This window comes from Monopterus albus, unplaced genomic scaffold (genome assembly GCF_001952655.1).
Source record: "Monopterus albus unplaced genomic scaffold, M_albus_1.0 scaffold189.1, whole genome shotgun sequence".
NCBI lineage: Eukaryota > Metazoa > Chordata > Actinopteri > Synbranchiformes > Synbranchidae > Monopterus > Monopterus albus.
Genome location: NW_018128069.1, coordinates 763048 through 782391, shown reverse-complemented (window position 1 = coordinate 782391; position 19344 = coordinate 763048). Strand labels below are relative to the sequence as shown.

The 19344-nt window shown below is 43.4% G+C and overlaps 1 protein-coding gene across 3 annotated transcripts in view; it reads right to left on the bottom strand.

Annotated features, from left to right (window-relative positions):
* Nucleotides 1–19344, bottom strand: part of LOC109970109 (atrial natriuretic peptide receptor 1-like) — a 61529-nt gene that overhangs the window by 36693 nt on the left and 5492 nt on the right. For all 3 annotated transcript variants that reach the window (XM_020617454.1, XM_020617455.1, XM_020617456.1), the window contains one exon: nt 118–305. In XM_020617454.1, coding sequence (XP_020473110.1) covers nt 118–305 — 188 coding nt within the window. The remainder of the gene's footprint in view (nt 1–117; nt 306–19344) is intronic.

Genomic DNA, 19344 nt, shown 5'->3' with positions numbered 1-19344 from the left:
CAGTACAACCCTGTATACCCACTGAGTGTGTGATATAGGGTATGTGAATAAACCTGACATGATGTGAAGCTGAAGATAAAAAACCAGATTTGTCACAGAATTATTCTGTGTCCATACCTGGAAGGCCTCCTTGGCGATGGCATCATCCTCGTCTCCGCGTGCCCATGGCTGCCGGTGCTTGGAGTTCAGGCTGTCTCCAAACACATCAATGTAGAAGAAGACGTACTGCTCGTGAGGAAGATCTGCTTGCCGGAACTGAACCATCAGCTTCCTGAAGACGTCCGGGGAGCAGCAGACAAACATCACTGTGACAAGGAGAGACAGGAAGCAGCGTTCAGTTTCAAGAAGCTACTTGAGCACATCACCTGTTAGTGGCGATGTTCAAGCTCATGACAATACTTTATCATTTGGTGTGACAACGAGAGACATTTGCCAACCCCTGGCTGAAAACATCAGGTGACCAGACAACATCAAAGTTCAAAGGTCAGAGGTCCCTGGAGTGAACAGCCAGTCAGAGCTTCAGATGCTGTTGCTGTGTGGATACAAGTTTGTGGAATCGTTTGGATAAATTTAGAAATCACTGTATTTGTATCTGGACACAAGTCATGTGCACATGGAGCCTCGGTCTAACTATAGCTGCTGTTATGACAAAAACAGACCCAGCATGTTAAATCAGACAGTGAGTGGATATTTCCACACACTGTTTAGTGTGACAGGAGGTGGAAAACTGATGTGTGTGTCTTGGAAACATTTACACCAAACTTTTTATTGTAAGTTGTGCAGACACTGTGTGATTTTTTTTTTATCTGGTATGATGTGTTAGGTCATGCTAAATGTTTTAATCAGAATAAATTGGATGCAGGCACTGTACGTCTGTCCTCCACTGAACCTCTGTTCACATCGCAGCAGCTTGGACGCCGCACTACAACATGTACAATACTACTTAAATAATGTTACAACCAGTTCACTGCGGCTGATGGCAGCAGTCGTGTTGATAAATCCCACAGTGGAACTGCTCTTACTGCAGACATCTGATCAAATTTCGAAACGATCACCTTGGAGCCAGATCATTGATTGTTCAGGTGATTAATCGGGCGCCAGGAAACTGCTCTAACTGCACGTCACAGGACAAGTGATCTGGCCAAATTAGTCTGATTTGCTGCCAAAATCGAGAAGCTGTACAGCATCTGCCCAGCTTCAGAGATCAGCTCCACGCAGTGTGACTGAGCTTCAGAAATCATGAACTTAGTCGTTATCTGACCCAACATTTTATATAGCATCCAACAGTGCACTTCACAACATTGAAACAAGATGTGGTGCCTGGGTATCAAACAGCTGTCGCTGATTGAAGCTGAGCATCACCTCTTTAATCCACAGCCACTGTTCCACTGCAAATCTAATCTGCTGGAATCACTCTCCTAACGTGATTCTGACCAAAGGAAGTTATAAAAGACCACAACATTTGCACAGTTATGAACAAATGGGCCTTCTCAGACATTTTCTGTAAAGACGTTTCCTGTGTTGAAGCCTTTTAAAGTAGACAGGTCGGCACCAGGCAGCGAGAGTCATTAGCAAGACAAAGACATGAGCAAGCTGCCAGACTCCTGAGTCAGACCCGGGCCCAGAACAGCAGCACACACAGCGCCTGTCACAACCTCAGCTCTATGGTCACGCAGAGCCAGTTGGGAGCAAATGTATGTGCTTCTGCTGCTATGAAACGAGGCCTCGCTGTGTTTGTGGATGGATGTGAGAAGAGAAAACAATGAATACAACGGCGCTGCGTGTGCACAGCAGCAAAGGCCGCCCAGAGTGACTCAGACGGCTGGAGGTGAGATTAGCTGCCACCTCCTGATCTCCCTGATCACACGAGTCACCTGTCAGGAGGAGCATCTGTGGGGCTTATCACAGATGAGTGTGTGTTGAGTTCTTCTGGTGACTCTGAGCATCACCTGTTCAGTTCTGTTGTTAAACTGAGAAAATCCATCAAGCTTCTGAGCGAAGGAGTCCTCGGCAGCTGATGTTCTGTACCAAGACTTAGAAAAATCAGTAAGTCACTGATGGGAGTTATCGGCTTGGGTTAGTCCAGAGTCTTCTCACACTATTTTTACATTTTGCTGAGCTGAATAAACAACTGTGAGTTTTTACATTGACTAAACCTTTAGTAAAGCTCTATTTGTTGTTTCACTCTTGTGGCAATGACTGATGTTGCCTCATGACAGTGATGCAGATTTAACCAAACGAGCGCAGACTTGGGGGCATCCTGTGATTCCTGCTTTACTCCAGTGTCACATTTCTACTTCATTCTTAAATAAAAGCACACAAAAAAAAAAAAATCAGGCAAAGACAAGCACTAGGGGTTCTTTAGTGGATGACATTGCTCAATGTGATTTCAATCACTGCTCTTTTCAAGCTCAAGGAATAATTTGGTAAATCTAGTTCTTCGTTTTGTACATTTTGTCCTAAAAATGTTTTAAATTCCTTAAAGTAGTGCATTTCTTTCTGTTTGTCCTTGAGTAAAAAATCAGTTTAGTGTATTAAAATGCCACCACTGTGTCCATGTGCTGACAACTTACTGAGATGTTTAGATCAAAAACGATTGGATCCAGTGTCAGTTTGCCTGGCTGCATGGCCAAAGGAGCATACTAGTAGAACATTGTCTTTCTAACAATTAACAACTTATTTATCCTTAAACAAATGGTGTTTAAATCAGAATGTGCGTTACAGCTAAATATTTATCGATCATGAGCCTCTGACAGGACCTTGGTTGTTTCTGGCTTCTCATTTATTATGAATTATGTTTTTAATTTGTGATTCTTTCTTTAAAATTTAAACAAAGACATAATATCTTTCCACAATGTGTCAGTTATCAGAAGTTAATATTCTTAGTAACTGTTATCAAGCCTAACAGCCCCACACCGGTCTAACCTCAGTTAGTGTCAGGTCGCAGTATTTGCTCCCTGTTTCTCAGATGCTGAGCATCCAGAGTTTCTTGGCTTCCTCTGAGTCTTGATCCTGGGGCCTCTAGAAGTCTCCAGGGGCACGATGACATTCCTCCAGCCGGGGGCTCCTGTCCCACCGCCTCAGTTGTTCCAGGCTTTAATAACCTCTGAACAGGAAGGGGCTGGTGAAACCACGGAAACCAGGCAGGCTAAAAGTTCTCTTCCGACTGATAGTGAGCTAAAAAAGAAAAGTCCCTCCCCGAGGAGTTTACAATCTGCTGAAACTGAATCACTACATTTTAAAAGCTGCTCTGTAAGCGCGTGCCAAAACAATACTCGCTCTGCGCTTTCTGACCTCGCCTCTCAGCTCTGTACCAAACAATCCCATACTTTCGTCATTCAGGGAAATGTCATCTCCTCTTATGCATTAATTCATATTTATCGTGCACAGGTCCACACCCACACACACATATCTACTTCTATCTTTGTAAGGACACTCAGTGACATAATGCATTCCCTAGCCCCTAACCTTAACCATCAGAACTAAAGGGATAACCTAAACCAAATTCTAACCTGAACCCTAAAGCCAGGTCTTAACCCTCAGAAAGGTGTTTCGGTAAGTGAGGAGCAGCCTCACTTTCCAGAAGTGTCCTCACTCTGTTGCAAAAAAAATTTTTTTTTGGTCCTCACTATACAGCAAGTACAAGAACACACTCATGTGCCTGGCTGCTGTCCACCACAAAGTTCAGGAGGTCAGAGGCTCGGTTCGCAGGTGGCTCAGCATGTAAGCTGGAATCTGATCTGAATACATGATACCGAATTAATTACTTCAGAAATGCAGTGTCACTTTCTCTTACAGGCATCGGCAGATCACTGAACGGGTCTGCAGGGGCCCAGGCGCTTAGGGAGCCTGTGTGAAGTGATGTTTACTTGGTGGAAAGTCAAATAATCACACAGATGCAAAACAGCCAGCCAGCAACAACCATCTCAGCATCATGGAGTCAGTGTGGGACCACATGCAGAACCAGCCTGAGTCCGCAGGAGAACTGGGGCAGCTGCTCCAAGACACTGCAAGTAGCTTCCTGCCCAGAACCTGGAGACACTGTGAGCAGGTGCACTGAGGAAACCCGGGATTTAAAGGGGGATGACAGCAAATACTGATCTGGTTTAGATTTGTTTCTGTCTACTGCACTTTGGATGAAGTTAACAAATACTGTAAATAAAGTCATGGTGTGATTTTACTTTTAGTGCCTGAAACATCTGCACAGTATGTGGCTATAAAATGCAGGATTCTGGTTTCTAAACACCTAAATATCTGTCAGAGAGTGGAGTTTCCAAACAACTTGTCCTGTTTGGGTCTGGTTTGTCTGAGTAACCAAACAGGACAGGAACAGACTCCAGTGGACAGTCAGGACTGCAGAAACAACCATCGGTGCCAGCCTGCCCTCCATGGAGGACCTGTACACCTCACGGGTCAAAAGGAGGGCGTTGAAGATTTCTGCAGACCCCACACCCCGAACACAAACTGTTTGAGCTCCTCCCCTCTGGACAGCGTTCCAGGTCACTGTACGTGAAGACAACCAGGCACAAGGACAGTTTCTTCCCCCAGGCTGTCACTCTCATGGACAGTTAACCATGACTGAAGCAACAGGACTCAACAACCACCGCAGTGCAACGAGTGTGAACAGTACCGCTACATGCACCAGTCTGATAGCTCAAAATATGTATATATGAATATAATGTTTATGACTATTATTTCTCCTCCTTCTCCCACGCTTCCGCTACCTTTGATTGTACTGTTCTATTGTCTGTTGCCTAAAACACAGAGAGCCTCTGTGCCGGAGACAAATTCCTTTATACTCAACATACTTGCCGATTATAGCTGATTCTGATTCTAAGCTAAACTAGTGGCAGCAGATTAAATCTGCCACTGTCACTTCAGCTTGTAGCACCTGATGGCTGATTATACTAGAAATGAGATGCTGCTCATCCACGTCTGCCTAGTTTCGCTTGGTTGGTGGTAGCTCTATTATTTAACTGACCATCCATAGATCATGTGATGGCGTGAGTCATGAGTTTGCTGCTGTGTCAGGCTGACTGTGTATCAAAGGTCGGAGAGCAGAAACAACCCTCAAACCAGGAAGAAAGCGGTGTCACTGGCCTACAGGAGAAACCAGAGCACACTGCAGAGCACCGCTGACCTCTGACCCCTGCACACTTCCTGACTCTTACAGCTGTGCTGAGATTAAAGCAGAGCAGCTTTCACTCAACACTGCACTGTCCACATACGTGACAGGACTTAGTCTTTAACAAGCATGAGATGAAAACACAGGAATATGAACATCTGATCATCATGAGGTTTTATGGAGTTTCATATGAAGGATGTTAAATATCACCTACAAAGAATGAAGCCATCAAGCAGCTGTCGTCCTTAATGTGCAGGCTGAAGGAGAAACAAAAGCCATGCAGGAAACAGGTGTGAGGGAAGGTAATTATCTTCTGTTATCTCCTTCTTGTACCTTGTTCCTCTTCACTGCTTAATGTTGTGCTTAAGTTTTGAAGGTATTGGAACATGGCTTGGTGTCCTCACAGCCCTAGAGTGATGGCTGTCTGACTTTTTAAACATACAAAAACCAGGCAGCAGAACACCCCTTATGTACAGGAAGGCAAACAATCTCCCAAAGCTGAATCAGTGTAGTTTAAAGAAAATGCTTTAATAAACTGTGAACAACTGCTCTGAGGTGTGGAAGTCTGCAGACGCCACTACTACACGTAGAGGAAACAGTCATCGCTTCGTCTTGCCGAAGTAAAGGTCATGAGAAATATCACTGCTTCTAACCTTTCAGACTTTTCTAGTTGTGTGTTATGGTGTCTCATATAAAGGACGAGAAATCATCCTTTAAAGCTCTAATGAGATGCTGTGATATTTTCTAGGCAAATGTACTATTGCTTTAATATCAAATACGTTCAGTGCTCAGAAAAAAAAAACATTCAGTATGATTAAAGTTGCTCAGTGAAATGTCAGATGTCTCCTGCTGAGAAGTATTAGTTCAAAATAAGTCAGCAGGTTCTCACACTCCCTCTCCTGCTGCAGCCAAGGCGCCCTCAAGCACTTCCATTCAGTCTTATGCATATATACTGGCCAACAGGTGAGCTCACTAGAAAGATGTTAGCAGATGTGTGCAGGTGAAGACTTGCCCCAGGCAGTGTGTACCGAGGTGGAAATACGATGTGAAACAAAAACTACAGACTGTTCCTGAAGCTCTTTGACTCCACCTCATCAACATGGAGGGAACAGGTGAAATAAACTGGAGGAAAATAACAAAGAAATTTTAGTTCTGTAGTGCAGCATTTAGCAGCTCCACCACCTCCGGAGGGAAACCTCTGGCTCTGGAGCTGCTAAATGCTGCACTACATTCACCAGCTGGTCTCTGACTGGCGTTGTCCGCTGTTTGCTGCTGAGCAGGTCGTGGACAGCGGCTGTGCAGAGTGTCTGCTCTGAAACCAGCTCAAATTAATTCAAAATCAAAATGTATTTATACAACATGTTAGAAACAACTTGCTGACCAAAGTCTAAATTAAAATAAAGAGAAAGAGAAACAGATAATAAAATATTCAAAGAGGAGATGTCAACTCTACTATGATCCAAAGGCCAAAAATAAATACATTTTAACCAGCAACTTAAAGACTGGCAGATCCAATGCAGATCTTACTAGGTGAACTGTTCCACAGTTTTGGGATCATTACAGCAAAAGCACTATGACCCCAGCACTTGTACTTAGTCCCTGCTACATCTAAAAGAAACTGATTTGAGGACTAAGGGATCTAACTGGCTTGTACCACTGCAGGAGTTCACTGAGGTAAAAAGGGGCCAATCCATTAAGCGCCTTAAAAACAAATAAGAAATAGCTTAAAATCAATTCTAAAATGTGTAGAGAAGCCACAACAGGGGTTACGTGCTTGTGCTTATGAGTATTTGTCAGCAGGCGAGCAGCTGCGTTTTGACCCAGTTAGAGACGAGAAAGAGAAACCAATCAACTCTGGAGTCCAGCGTACTGCAGCAGTCGAGTCGAGAGCTGATGAAAGCATGGACTGCCATTTCAAAATCAGTAAAAGAACGAAACAGCTTGACTTTACTTAACAATCAGTTGTTTCCTGCTGCAGCCAAAAACTATTTGGGGCAGGGGGAGAAAACTAAAACTGTGACCTGAACGTTGTTGAAACGCTCTGTAGAGCTGAGGGAAACTGCAAAGTCCGGTGATGAGTATGTAAAGGAGAAAATGAACGTTCAGGTTGTTCAGTTTATTTAAAAGTAGTGCTGCTGTAGATGCCTTGCAAAACCCCTGCACTGGACAGAGCGACTAGAACAACTGCGTTTTCAAGTACCTTTCTTTCTTCTCTTTTTCAGTTGCATAAAACACACCCGCTACACACAGAAGAAGTAAAGTGATCCAACTGTTATATTATTGCTTTAGTGCAATCTACATTTACAACTACTCAAAGTACAATTTAATGAATATGTCGCAGAATGGCTGTCCCCATGCAGCAGTGACCTCCACAAGATAAATAAGGGTTAACATGGTGACAGATACACAGTAAAGCTACAGTTTATTTGTCCTGTGTACAAGCCTCTTCCACGTAGACATGCCCTCACACCGACTCACAGCCTCACTCCAGTTTATTCTTTCTCTAAGTCAGTGAAACGCTGACCTTCGCCTCTGTGGAGCTGCATCAAGTCTTTGTGTCCACAGGAATTTCTGCAGAATGGACACAGTCAATAAGGACCTGCTTATAAAACAGGAAGTGGTGATGATGCTCCCTGCTGACACAGCTGGATCACAGCCATTAGCCATCAGCCCAGAACACAGAGTTCAGGTGGAGATGAGAAATAAACAAAAGACTCACTTCTTCACAACTTATTCTTGCAGGATCTTAGAACTTCCAACATGAACTCAGCAGCTACAGAGCCGTGCAGACTGCAGGAGGACAGCTGTGTGCAGAGTCACCACCACGAAGCATCTACAAAGCAACGTGTGGAAGGATTCTCAGTAGAAGATAAATACAAAAAAGACTGTTTGCTGACTCTGTAAAAAGCAGCTGCCTCACTCTGCAACCACAACAGCCTGAGGACTCACCGGCTGCTGTGCCCCAGGTGAGGCAGTGGAGGTGCCAGAAACAGGTGGAGCTACTGTGCAACCCGTTTGATTAGCAATGCCTTGGGAGGTTTCCTGGATAATTACAGCACTGGAGCCATGAGGTAAAATTCAAAATCAAATTTTTATTTTGATATTTTTTTCCATCGACTCCCTCCCATTACAACCTCCTAGCCTTGTCTGACTTGAATCACCATATTCTGCTTCATTCATTGAAATGTGCACTATTAAAACTATTTTGCTTTTAAAGTGCTTAAATTATATGCTGATATGCTTCATTTTTAATTTGAGTAATTCAGTAACATGTCCCAGCCTGACTCAGAGGTACCACTGGGTGAGTTTTCAACCCTTTGGCGAGACTTAAACACAGCAGAAAATGCCTCCCAAAGTACAAATCATCACCTGGAACACTGTGTCTTCAACAAACACAAAATCAATCCTCTATTGGCAGTAACACTGATTACCGAAGAAAGACAGGAAGGACAAAAGGAGGCAGAGTTGACTTAGGCACTTCGTCACACATCAACTGACTGAAGGCAATGTTTGGAAACAACCACATGATCATGGTGTTAGAGGGAATTTTAATTCTGGTTCATGCTTGATTTGACATGTTGCTGTTTAAGATGCAAAGTTTTCTCTCCGCTCACTGCAAACAGTCTGGAACAAGTTCCTTCTCATTATGATGAGCAGTCTTAATATATTTAACCCAGAGAAAACAATATCTTAATAAGGAGTGTTATATGTCGTTATTACCAGCATCCATGCACACCTGACCCAGCTAACTGGGTCTGGTTGCTGCCGTCAGTGAAATACGCAACCCTAATGTTCCAAGACCACGCTGGGTCCGGCTTCAGGTCAGCTTCACACGCAGACTCTGTAATTAGATGCTCATGTGAGAGAAGTCTGTCACATTCTTCATTAAGTCCTGAGCCTTTCAATTAGACTTCTTTCCCCCTTGTTCCCCTTCCTGCACTCAGCCTAATCAGGGTGAGAAGCTTGACAGCTAGATGGCTGCTGAGCTGGAACGGCTCCGTCACCACTGCCTCAACATCATTACCAGCCTGTAACTCAGAGTTAAAGCAGAGACAGCATTTCCCGATTGCTACCCACATCTAAACAGTATGACCTGCTCCTCCTACCGAAAGTTGTGTTTTCACTCTCTGAGAGCTTTATCAAGTAAAATACATTTGCTGCACCTTACTGAAATGATTCATCCATTTATTTATTATCTGATCCAAACAAGTTTAAAAGACAAAGCTGGTGATTTTCTACATTTTTGTTAATGTCAACAAATCGCATGAAAAGACTTAACCCAACAATGGATGTCTGCCACTAACAAGTACTGTGTGCATCTCCTTCCTCTGAGCCACAGAGCTCCAACACATCAGTGACCGCACTGTCGCAACGGGCGACATTTTCTTTCATTACAAGATGATGTCCACAGTAGTTTACCTATAAACAAGTGCACAGACAAATCACAGCGATCACCTACACAGTGTCTGGAGGGCAGTTCCTGTAAGGCAGAGGCAACACACTGACTAATTAAATTCAAATCCCAGGGATAGTTTATTGCTTTGAGGTAAAATAATAAACACACAAGCTGATTAAGGAGCTTCCCCTTGTGTTTCCCTTGGTGTGGAAACTTTTAGTAATTGTTTAAGAACAGTGCTGGTTAACTTTTAACAGCCCAAACATCCGACCAAACAGAGCGCAGCCATCAACAGTGTACTGCTCCCTGATCAGCTGGACCCTCAGGCGGAGGACGCTGCCATTGTTTACAAAGTTCTGGCAGGTTTGGTTGTTTTCTAGCTGAGGAAACAGCTTTCAGCACAGCAAATCTTCTTATTGACCTGCTGTGTTCACCACAGTGTGTGCCAGAGATCCAACCAGGCAACAACTCCAAACATTTGCTGGGTACAGATTCGCAGATGTTCCTGTTTTCTTGTTTGCAACAGCAGCTTAGTTTTTATATTGTGAGCATCTGCCAAAGCTGTAACCTTCAGCATCTGTTTGGTAGAAGTGGAGACTTATGTCTGCCGGCAGATCAACGCCTTGCTGATTTTTATCACCACAAGCAGCTCAACTGGACGTTGCTGAGCGTGACTCTCAGACTCTCATGCGCACAGAGACATAACTATTCCTGCACACACTGAATCACTAGCGACATCAGCGTTCAACGGTGTAGGGTTCTGTGGGACAGATGTTCTTCACTGACTTTTACAGCCGTCTAGCAAATAACCTACTACGATAAAGCTGAAATGCCTTGTGAACTGTTACTGCACTAACACTGTTTAGCATCATTTTTGTCTTGACACTAATATTTTATAATGGATAAATGTGTGTTAAATGATTTTTTTAGTCACTCAGCTACTATAGCTCTGCACTGATGATGTCAAACTACTTGATATCCATCACATTTAAAGTGTGGCATCCATATCTCTTTCTTTCTTTTAGGCTTTTCTGTATCTCCACCAGGTCAGGTTGAGTTTTCAGACATATCTGTCAGCTATAGACACGTTGGCCCTGAAATGCAACCGTCCCAACTTCTTTGGACCATGTTGCAGCATCAAAATTGAAGTGGGTGTTTATTTTGAACAAAAAATAAAACTGAGGTATCACATCAAGTAATGTGCTGCTGTGTTGTTTTCAGTGTGATACTGGACACAGATGGTTTACACATCACTGTTTGCAGTTTTAATTTTGATTTTAGAAATCGTCCCAACATTTTCTGATTTGGGGTTGTAATTATGTGGTTACTGTAGAGACCTCGTTTGGAAGGGTGCTGTAAGGGCCCAGTGATGGGCTGCAGACAAAGAGAAGCAGATGAGGTTTGGTGGATTTGTCAGGCAGGTTGGTCAGAAGCGGTAGAAATGTCTACCATGCTGAGAGTGAAGCTGCGGGGGGCCAAGAAATAAAGGTGCACCGTGAGCTCTGACACAGCAGAGTGTTGTAACTGCTTCTCTACTCAATCCAGAGTCTCAGAGGGCTGTCCTGCAGAGAAAGATCATGACCCAGCAGCTCTGCAGCCAGTTCCAGCTCTGGCCTCATCGTATACCTCAGTGCTCACACCATCAGTCCAGCTCAGGCACAGACAGATCACACAGGACTGATCTACCCCAGTGGACAAGTACAGAATGATTCGTTGGTACCAGTACCATCAGCCCTTATAGCTGATGACTGATACATGCACTTATTGAACACAGCTTTCTTCAGTCCAGTCATCACAGTGAGGCTGTTTGCCACCAGAACCTGAGCTCACCTGTCCATGTTTTACCCTGAGACACTGGGCAGAACCCCTGGGTGCACTGCTCATCAGGAAATACTGTATCTCTGTGTATAACAGAGTTAATGAATGAAACCCAGCATGTTAATCAGTGAGCTTGGACAGAGACAGGCTAGCTGCTTCCCCCTACCAACAGTCTTTATGCTAAGTTACGCTAGCCCTGTCCTGAACTTCACACAGACATGACAGTGGTCTTTGTCTCTTCTCACTCTTGAAAAGAAAGCAAATAAGCGATTTCCCAAAATGTTGCACTATTCTTTTAAAGCAACAAAAGCAAATCCAATGATTTCATGGTTTCATGGATTTAGATCTCAAATACACATCAGTCTAAAACATGAGGTTGTGCCAAACACAAACTGCACTGGCACAAAGGGTCAAGAATAACTGTAGCATGTACAGTTCATAAGTGACGGACAGATGCTGCCGATTGTTGCATAGCCAGTCAGTAGGTCACAGAGCCACGAGACCATGAACCCACTTAGCTCTTCTGTGGTGATGTCTTCAGTTCTCAGTCCTGTCAATGTTCTCGGTGCAGCGACCATCTCTGCGCCTGGACAAAACCACCCGTCTTCTTCCGGCTGCTTCTTGGCTTAGAGATTCCAGCATATTAATATTTAACTACTGCCATATGGACAGGAAATGCAGCAAGGAAGAAGAAAAGCAGGCTGAAGCACAACCTTGTGGGTTTGTTGATGATGATCAGCTGCTGGCTTCACCGCCATGACAACGACAGATGGGGCAGTGACATCGCCAGTTCCTGTGCACAGAGTCCTAAGCCGCACGAGACAGACAGCAAGACATCAGTGGATGTTTGAGCTCTATCTAGGTTCCCCCAAAATCAATTTACACTTTGAGCAAAAAGAGCTGGGAAATGACAGCTTCAGGGCCACAGCCAGGATTTCAGGAAGCCCAAGGGCCCCAGAGGCACCTGCTGCCATCTACACTGTTTAATATTTGAATGTTTCTTTTTTTATTCAGCAAAATCCTCATGTTCTGTCAAACAGGATTTAGAGCAGCAGGTCTAAACTGAAGCCTCATCATGTACAGAGGAGCTGGTGTGATCATGGAGAACATTATAGTAAATCAGATTTGTGTGAATGGAGTTAGATATCCTGAGAAATGTTTCTAGATTGTGGAGTCACTGACACAGGTGCTTGCTCCCAGGAAGCTGTGTCACTCAGCCACTTTTTAGTTTTCCTGACTTTAACTGTTTAATTTTCTCCACCTTCACTAACACAATGTTTTAATATGAATGCCATTGTTTTAGCTTGATCATCACTTTGTCAGCTCTTTGACAGCATGACAAGTAATCAGGGTGTTCTTTTCTTCTTCATGGCTGAAAGGACACAAAGTGCACACACTGATGGTTTGATAGATGTGTGGTGACAAACATCCAGAGGCCATTTGCATCATTTACAGTCTTTGTACCTGCTGATTTCAGGCCTTCATCAGTGCTCTCACACATAGAGTCCTCACCAGCGATTCTTGAGGAGCCTTATTCTTCATTAGCTGCCCTGGTCAGCACAGGTTACAGTTTCTGAATAGGGGCTGATTTTAAGTCTCTCATATGGGTTCACATTTCTCTCACTTGCATCTTTTCCTGAGGTCTTAATGCCTATTTATTGAATCTATGCTGTAGCCTGGAGTGCACCTCCCCAGAAATGTAACTACACACCGCAGCAATGCAGACAGAATCTAACAACTGTGCTCGGTTGCATCACATTTCTTCATTCATGTCTCTCAGTGGCCAGACAAGCACAGAAAATTCACCCTCCTTCTGCCGCAGTCAATTCATTGGTCGTACAGCCCGATTAATACTGAAATTGGCTTAAAGCATATGACAGGATGCACAAGATGTAACCAAGTGAAACCCCAAAACACAACACACACACATTAATCCTGCTTAAGTTGGCAGAAGCAGACAGTTACATTAAATATGAATATTTAGATTTATACTGCAGCTCTGGCTGTGGAAACATCTGCAGGGACCACAGCACCTGATGTTACAAGCACTCAAAACACTCCACCTTTCTAGTGTGCACTGACACACATTATTGGCCTTTCATCAGCTGTACCCTGGCGGGCTGAAAGTGTCTGGATCTGAACCAATATGGCCCTGACAGAGAGCAGACAGGCAGCACTGGGACTGCAATGGAGAGATTTTGTCTGCACTGAGCCCAGCACTTGATCCAGGGTCTTAGCAGCAGTAGATAAACCCAAAGAGGCTGCCAAGCTGCCGGCTTTGGGTCTATTTGTGTTGGTTTCTGTGCAATAGCAAAGCAGGCCTACAGCAGGAGAAGGACTGACATAATGAGAGAGCAAATACTGAAAACATGCAACACAGCTTGACGTGCGGTGTTACACAGATAGGAATTAGGTGTATAATCTGTCTCAAAAACAGGACTCCAGCTCTTTACTAAACAGGATATTCAACATTTAAGTGGCATATTTGTGCTTAAAGAAGTCGCATTAAAAAGTTGTCTTGCTATCAGTGACAATTTTTGAATGTTGGGTCTTTATTACCAATTAATTTATTAACATAAGGTGTGATTAAGCGTCGTCTTAACTTACTGCAGCAGAGGAAACACGGGAACAATGCAGTCCAGAATGTGGAGGCGAGAGCCCATTAAAATTTTACATTGTTAGTGTCATAATTGTCACTGTTGGCTGAATTAATAACAGTGTGACAGGCTGTTCTGTGTGTCTAGAACAACACCCGATCTTATCAGAAGCCCTCATCCCTCTGAAAAATGCACATGGTTCATTTCACTCCCACAGCTGATTTGAACCAACATCGTTTGTCTTAAGACAAGTTAACTGCAATGAAGCCTGAGACTCCAAGAGAACGTCCAGTCAGCCATGTCCAAAGTAAAACTAAAGTCAGACTACAAACAGAGGGAGAACTACAAGGCTGAGAGAGAAAGATGGCAATCTGACAGAAAACATCTGTACACAGAACTGTTTGCCCAGTTTAAAATCGGTAGATGGATCAAACCCAGAGAGCTAAAGCATCCATAAGTCATGAAACAGCCAGAGTGAATTAACAGCATTTTAGTGCTGATAATATTGAACATCCAGAAATAAAAGCACAGTCTACTGCGACAGTCAGTGGCAATAACTAGCTGGAAATGCTCTCTAGGTCTCCAGTGAGCCTTTACAAACATGTTCAGCTATCCATTCTTAATTAACATCCGTTAGCTGTAAAAACTAACTAACCTATGACTTGGCTTCAGTTAATTAGTCTGAGCAGTGGAGCAGAGCAGCAGCAGTGAAAGACAAACTGCTCTCACTCTGGTCCTTGGATAAAGACCAGTACGCTGGAGGCTCTAATTGGCTTCTTCTGTTCAGGTCCAAGCTGAATATTTTCACACAGTTTTCTGTACAAGCAGTCGTGTGTCTTTCAAGGAAAGCAATCAAGCCCTGAAAAGTCACAGCACCTCTCTTACCCTCTTGTCCTAATTGGTCAGGTGGTCATTGATCTCAAAAAGTTTGGGGAGCTGCAGGCTGAAGTCCTCAATCAGCTGGAGGGCCCTTCAATCGCTGTCTCCTGCTCTGTTCTTCTCAGCCAAACACAGAGCATCCAAAAGAACACTCTGATTCCTCCACTCAGAGGCGCACTGAGATCATGTGCACAACTACTTAAAAAAAATCCACTGTCATGAGGACAAACCTTCCTCTTCATGCCTCCAGGCACACACACTAGGAATGGTGAGGTAAACTCCCTTCTGGCATTTAGTGGCATCTGTCTTAACAGTTACTGCTGATGTGATGTTTGCCTCTGTTAAAATACGACTTAGGTTGGAGCACATCTCAAACTAGTTTCTCAGCAACGTGTGTTATCATGTGTGGTTTAACAGCTGCCACGAGATGGAAGTGACCTTACTGGTAGCTTACAGTATGCTCCAACAAGCACTGTCAGACAGGAGGGTTCGAGGGTGATCTGGATCTATGTTTAACCAACTGAACAATCAGACTCACAGTTAAGAAGGTTTTATACAATAATATGTAAATCAGATGCTATAAAATACAAGTGTATAAGGGGATAAATATTGCATTTATTGGTGTTTGGGTCAAGCATATAAGGAAAGCTAAATTGTTTTTAAGGCTCTTAATGGTTTGACACCATCTTACCTCATCAAATTAGTGCATTGGCACAAACCTACAAGGTCCCTCAGATCTTCAGGCCAGTTTCTTTTAGAGGTTCCTATGCCCAGATATAAACGCTGAGGTTACCGTACTTTTACTGTTGCAGCTCCTAAATTGTGGAATAGTCTATCTTTTAATGTTAGCTCAGCTACTGACCTGACTATCATTTCTTAAAACATATTTATTTGCCCTGGCTTTTAATACACAGTAGGCCATTCCTTTTAATTTTAATTTATTGAATGTGTCTCATCTGTGTCTCTGTGTTATTGTGCTGTTTTATTTTTTGCACTGATCCTATTTATTCTGTTTTAGTTATTTATTGTGATTTTATTCTGCCATGTAAAGTGCTTTGGTCAACTGGATTTTGTTTTTAAAGTGCTATATAAATACATTTGATTTGATTTGATTAAGTCCACCCTGAGTCCAGCTCCAGACATGAGACTTCATTTCCCTCTGGGGAATAAAGCAGCTTAGATCCCCAAATATTATATATTCCTTTAAGGAACATCCATCTCTTTGGACTGATTCCCAACCGGCTGACTCACTGTGGGTGCCACTGGGCAGGAGAAGGCTGGACTCTTTGTGACCAGTCCACTTTACATGTGTCTATTTTCCAACCTCAGAGCTCAGTGATCAGTGGAGTTCAGTAGAGGATTAACCACAAAACAGAGAAGTTTCAGGTTAAAGCTCTTACTCAAAAAACTGACTCAGCGTAAAAGGGCTGTATCCTCACACTGCATGAGGTTTAATGCTGACACTGCTGCTTTATTCATTAACTTCTATCAGAGCACCTCGTTTCAGCACGAAGAAAGTGGAATAAAGGTGAAATGTATAACCAGTCGTCAAGTGTCAGCATTCACCTGTCTACATATAGTACTGAAGGAGTCACTGAGGGCTGGGAGATGATGAAGTAAATGGTCTTATACTTGTCTGTTGAACTTTAACCCCAGTTACGCTGTCCTTTGACCACTGAGCTATTTAGTCTACTTGTGTTTCTGAATTCCCTAAACTGCACAATAACAGATTGCCCTCATGTCGAGACAAGACAACTAGTCCATTTCGTTTGAGTCTCTAAAACGTGGCGATCTGCTGTTAGCAACATTAGCATTGTAGCTAAGGTGGCACCTCTATCCCTGGGAGTTTCTCTACAGAACATGCAGTTCCTTGTTTTTCTGGCCTGGGAGTTTCTCTACAGAACATGCAGCGCCTTGTCTTTCTACAGCTTAAGAATAGAGCCATGCTAGTGTGCAACGGGTGCACAACAGTGTGCCACTAAACTTCCTGTTTATTCCAAATAAGATACTGTATGAGCAACATATTTGCAACATTTAGGAAGCATTAATAAAAATAGGTAATATAAAGCCAAAAGTGAATTCTCATAACTTTCAAAATAAAAGTCTCCACTAACTCCAATGAGGGTTTTACAGGGATTTGCAATTCCCTTGTTACTATGATGGTCTGACTTATATTAGTTTTCTGTGTGAAGTCTTCTCTCCTTACTGATGATAAATGAACACATGGCTTGTGATTTGGTGTGTGTGTGTATTAGCACCTATTAGCAGGTGCGTCCCAGACTGCAGAGGTGGGCAGTCGATTGGCTGACAACTCCCACAGGTGATTTGCTCCCCAGGGGGTGATGAGCTGTGTAAGGCCCAATTCATCTCTTATTTCTCTTATTTTTTACTGTCATCTGTACAACTTTTACTTTGCAGTGCTGAGAATGTAGATGTAGAAGGTGGGATACTGTTTTTGTTACTCTTGTTTTTTAGTGTTTATTTAAGTTAGGGAGGTAAATATAATTTGCCTTCTTTGATTTGCTGAGTTGTCTTCAGATCAGTTCTGCCTGTTGTGTTGGCTTCTGCCCACTCTGCATTCAGGCCTAGTTCCACATATCTCTTATCACATAAGACCCAGTGCACAATATTCACACCACGCCACAGATCATTTTTCAGAAAAAAGGCAGAGACACAAGGTAAAATTAGCCTCAGTGTGTTTGGCAGGAAATACCTACAGATCTGATTGGCCAACTGTAGTTTCCATTTAAGGCGGCAGATTCCTGACCTCTGTTAATAAATGCCCTGTTGGGAGGATTTATGTCTCTGTGGGAACAGAGAGGAAGCTCGTTGGGAGCTGACAAAGAGCTGGTGTGTGTGTTTACTCCCTCAACTTGTTTACAGATCGATAGAAAGGAGGCAGGAGGCACTGGTGAATTTATGACTATTACTAAACTCTAGCACAGAAACAATTTCTCTGTTAATTTACACATTTTTCAGTTTGGAATAGTTTCAGTGTTAATGCTGCAACTGATGAGAACTGTTGCAATCTATTAATCTGACAATTATTTTATCAACTAATTCACTGGTTTGTTCTAAAAAAATGTTAAAAAATAGTGGAAAATGCCTGTTACCAATTTCCTGAAGCCACAGCGATCAGGTTGCTTGTTTCAATCAACCAAGCAACCGAGTGGCTGATTGTGTCAGTTTGTTTCGGGTCTCTCTAGTTCCACCAGGCTGGAAAGACATTAGGTAGAGGAGGTTTAAGTAGTTTGTGTGTGTCTTTTTCACGTCTAATAATCTAAGCCTTAGTTTAGCCTGATGACAGATGTTTAGTATGCTTAATGAAGCTGTCTAGGTTTCTTTTTTTTTGCCTGAATTTGGATGGTGTTTGTTCTTGTTGTGTTTATTTTTATTAACATGTTTTTGTCTCTTAAGAAAACACAAGACCTGCACAGGCCTCCTGAGCACATCTCCACTGTGGAAATCTGCTATATTATTCTCTGATACGACTTTTCCACCGTGTCCTCAGGGCAGAGCTATTTACAGCACTGGGCTGCTGTCTGTGTGGCCTGTAAACACATTGATTCGGCTCATGTTGCTGCTGCTGTGATGATCCCCTGCAGCAAGGTTCAGGAGCTAATGTGTGAGTTAACAAGCGGTGCTGCCCGGCGCACTCACAGAGCAAATGGGGCACAAATCTCACGGCGAGATGGCAGAGTGACAGACAGAAACTATGACACTCTTTGGTTTGTGTAGCTGAATTGACAAAAAACATCCATAACACCCTGCTGAGCTTTCTGCTTATATGTAAAATAAAAACACTTATTCTGCTGCTGTGTGTCTTTCCCCATCCAGGAATGCGGGTTGGCAAACCTGTTGGGGCAAATTTGAGCTCAACACAAGGGTAGGATGACATACAAGGAGCTGCCGCTATATCTATATAGGCTTCCTTCATTTGGTAGTATGTAAACAAATGTGTTGTTTTTGGTTGGTTCTCTTTTTGACTTTGTAATGCCTCTTGTCTCCCAATCAAATTGATACACTTTGCTCTAGGGGCAGAAACACACCAAGCTGACATCAAAGAATTAGTGGCAATGAAGGCCAACTGTTGAGTCACCTCACGTTGCCTTCATCTGGGCCAAAAAAGTGGTACCTGAACACATCGCAAAAAATACAGACCAACAGTCAACCAGCACCATGTGTTCTGGGGTGGCTGTGGCTCACGAGGTAGGGCAGTCGTCTCCTGACCAGCAAGTTGGTGGTTCGACTCCAAGTCTCTCTGCATGCCTAAGTGTCCCTGAGCAAGACACTGAACCCCGAATTGCTCCCAGTGGCTTTACTAGTGCCGTTGTCATCGGTGTGTGAATGTTGTGTGTGAATGGGGGAATGGTGTATCATCTCCTGTAAAGCACTTTGGCCAGTGCAACACACTGTGCAAAATGCACTATATAAATACAGCCCATTTACCATTCTGCACCTGCATTCGTGGAGGTAACTCTCTATACCAGCAGGTGGTAGTATCTGTCATCGTCATTCAAAGGGCAAGA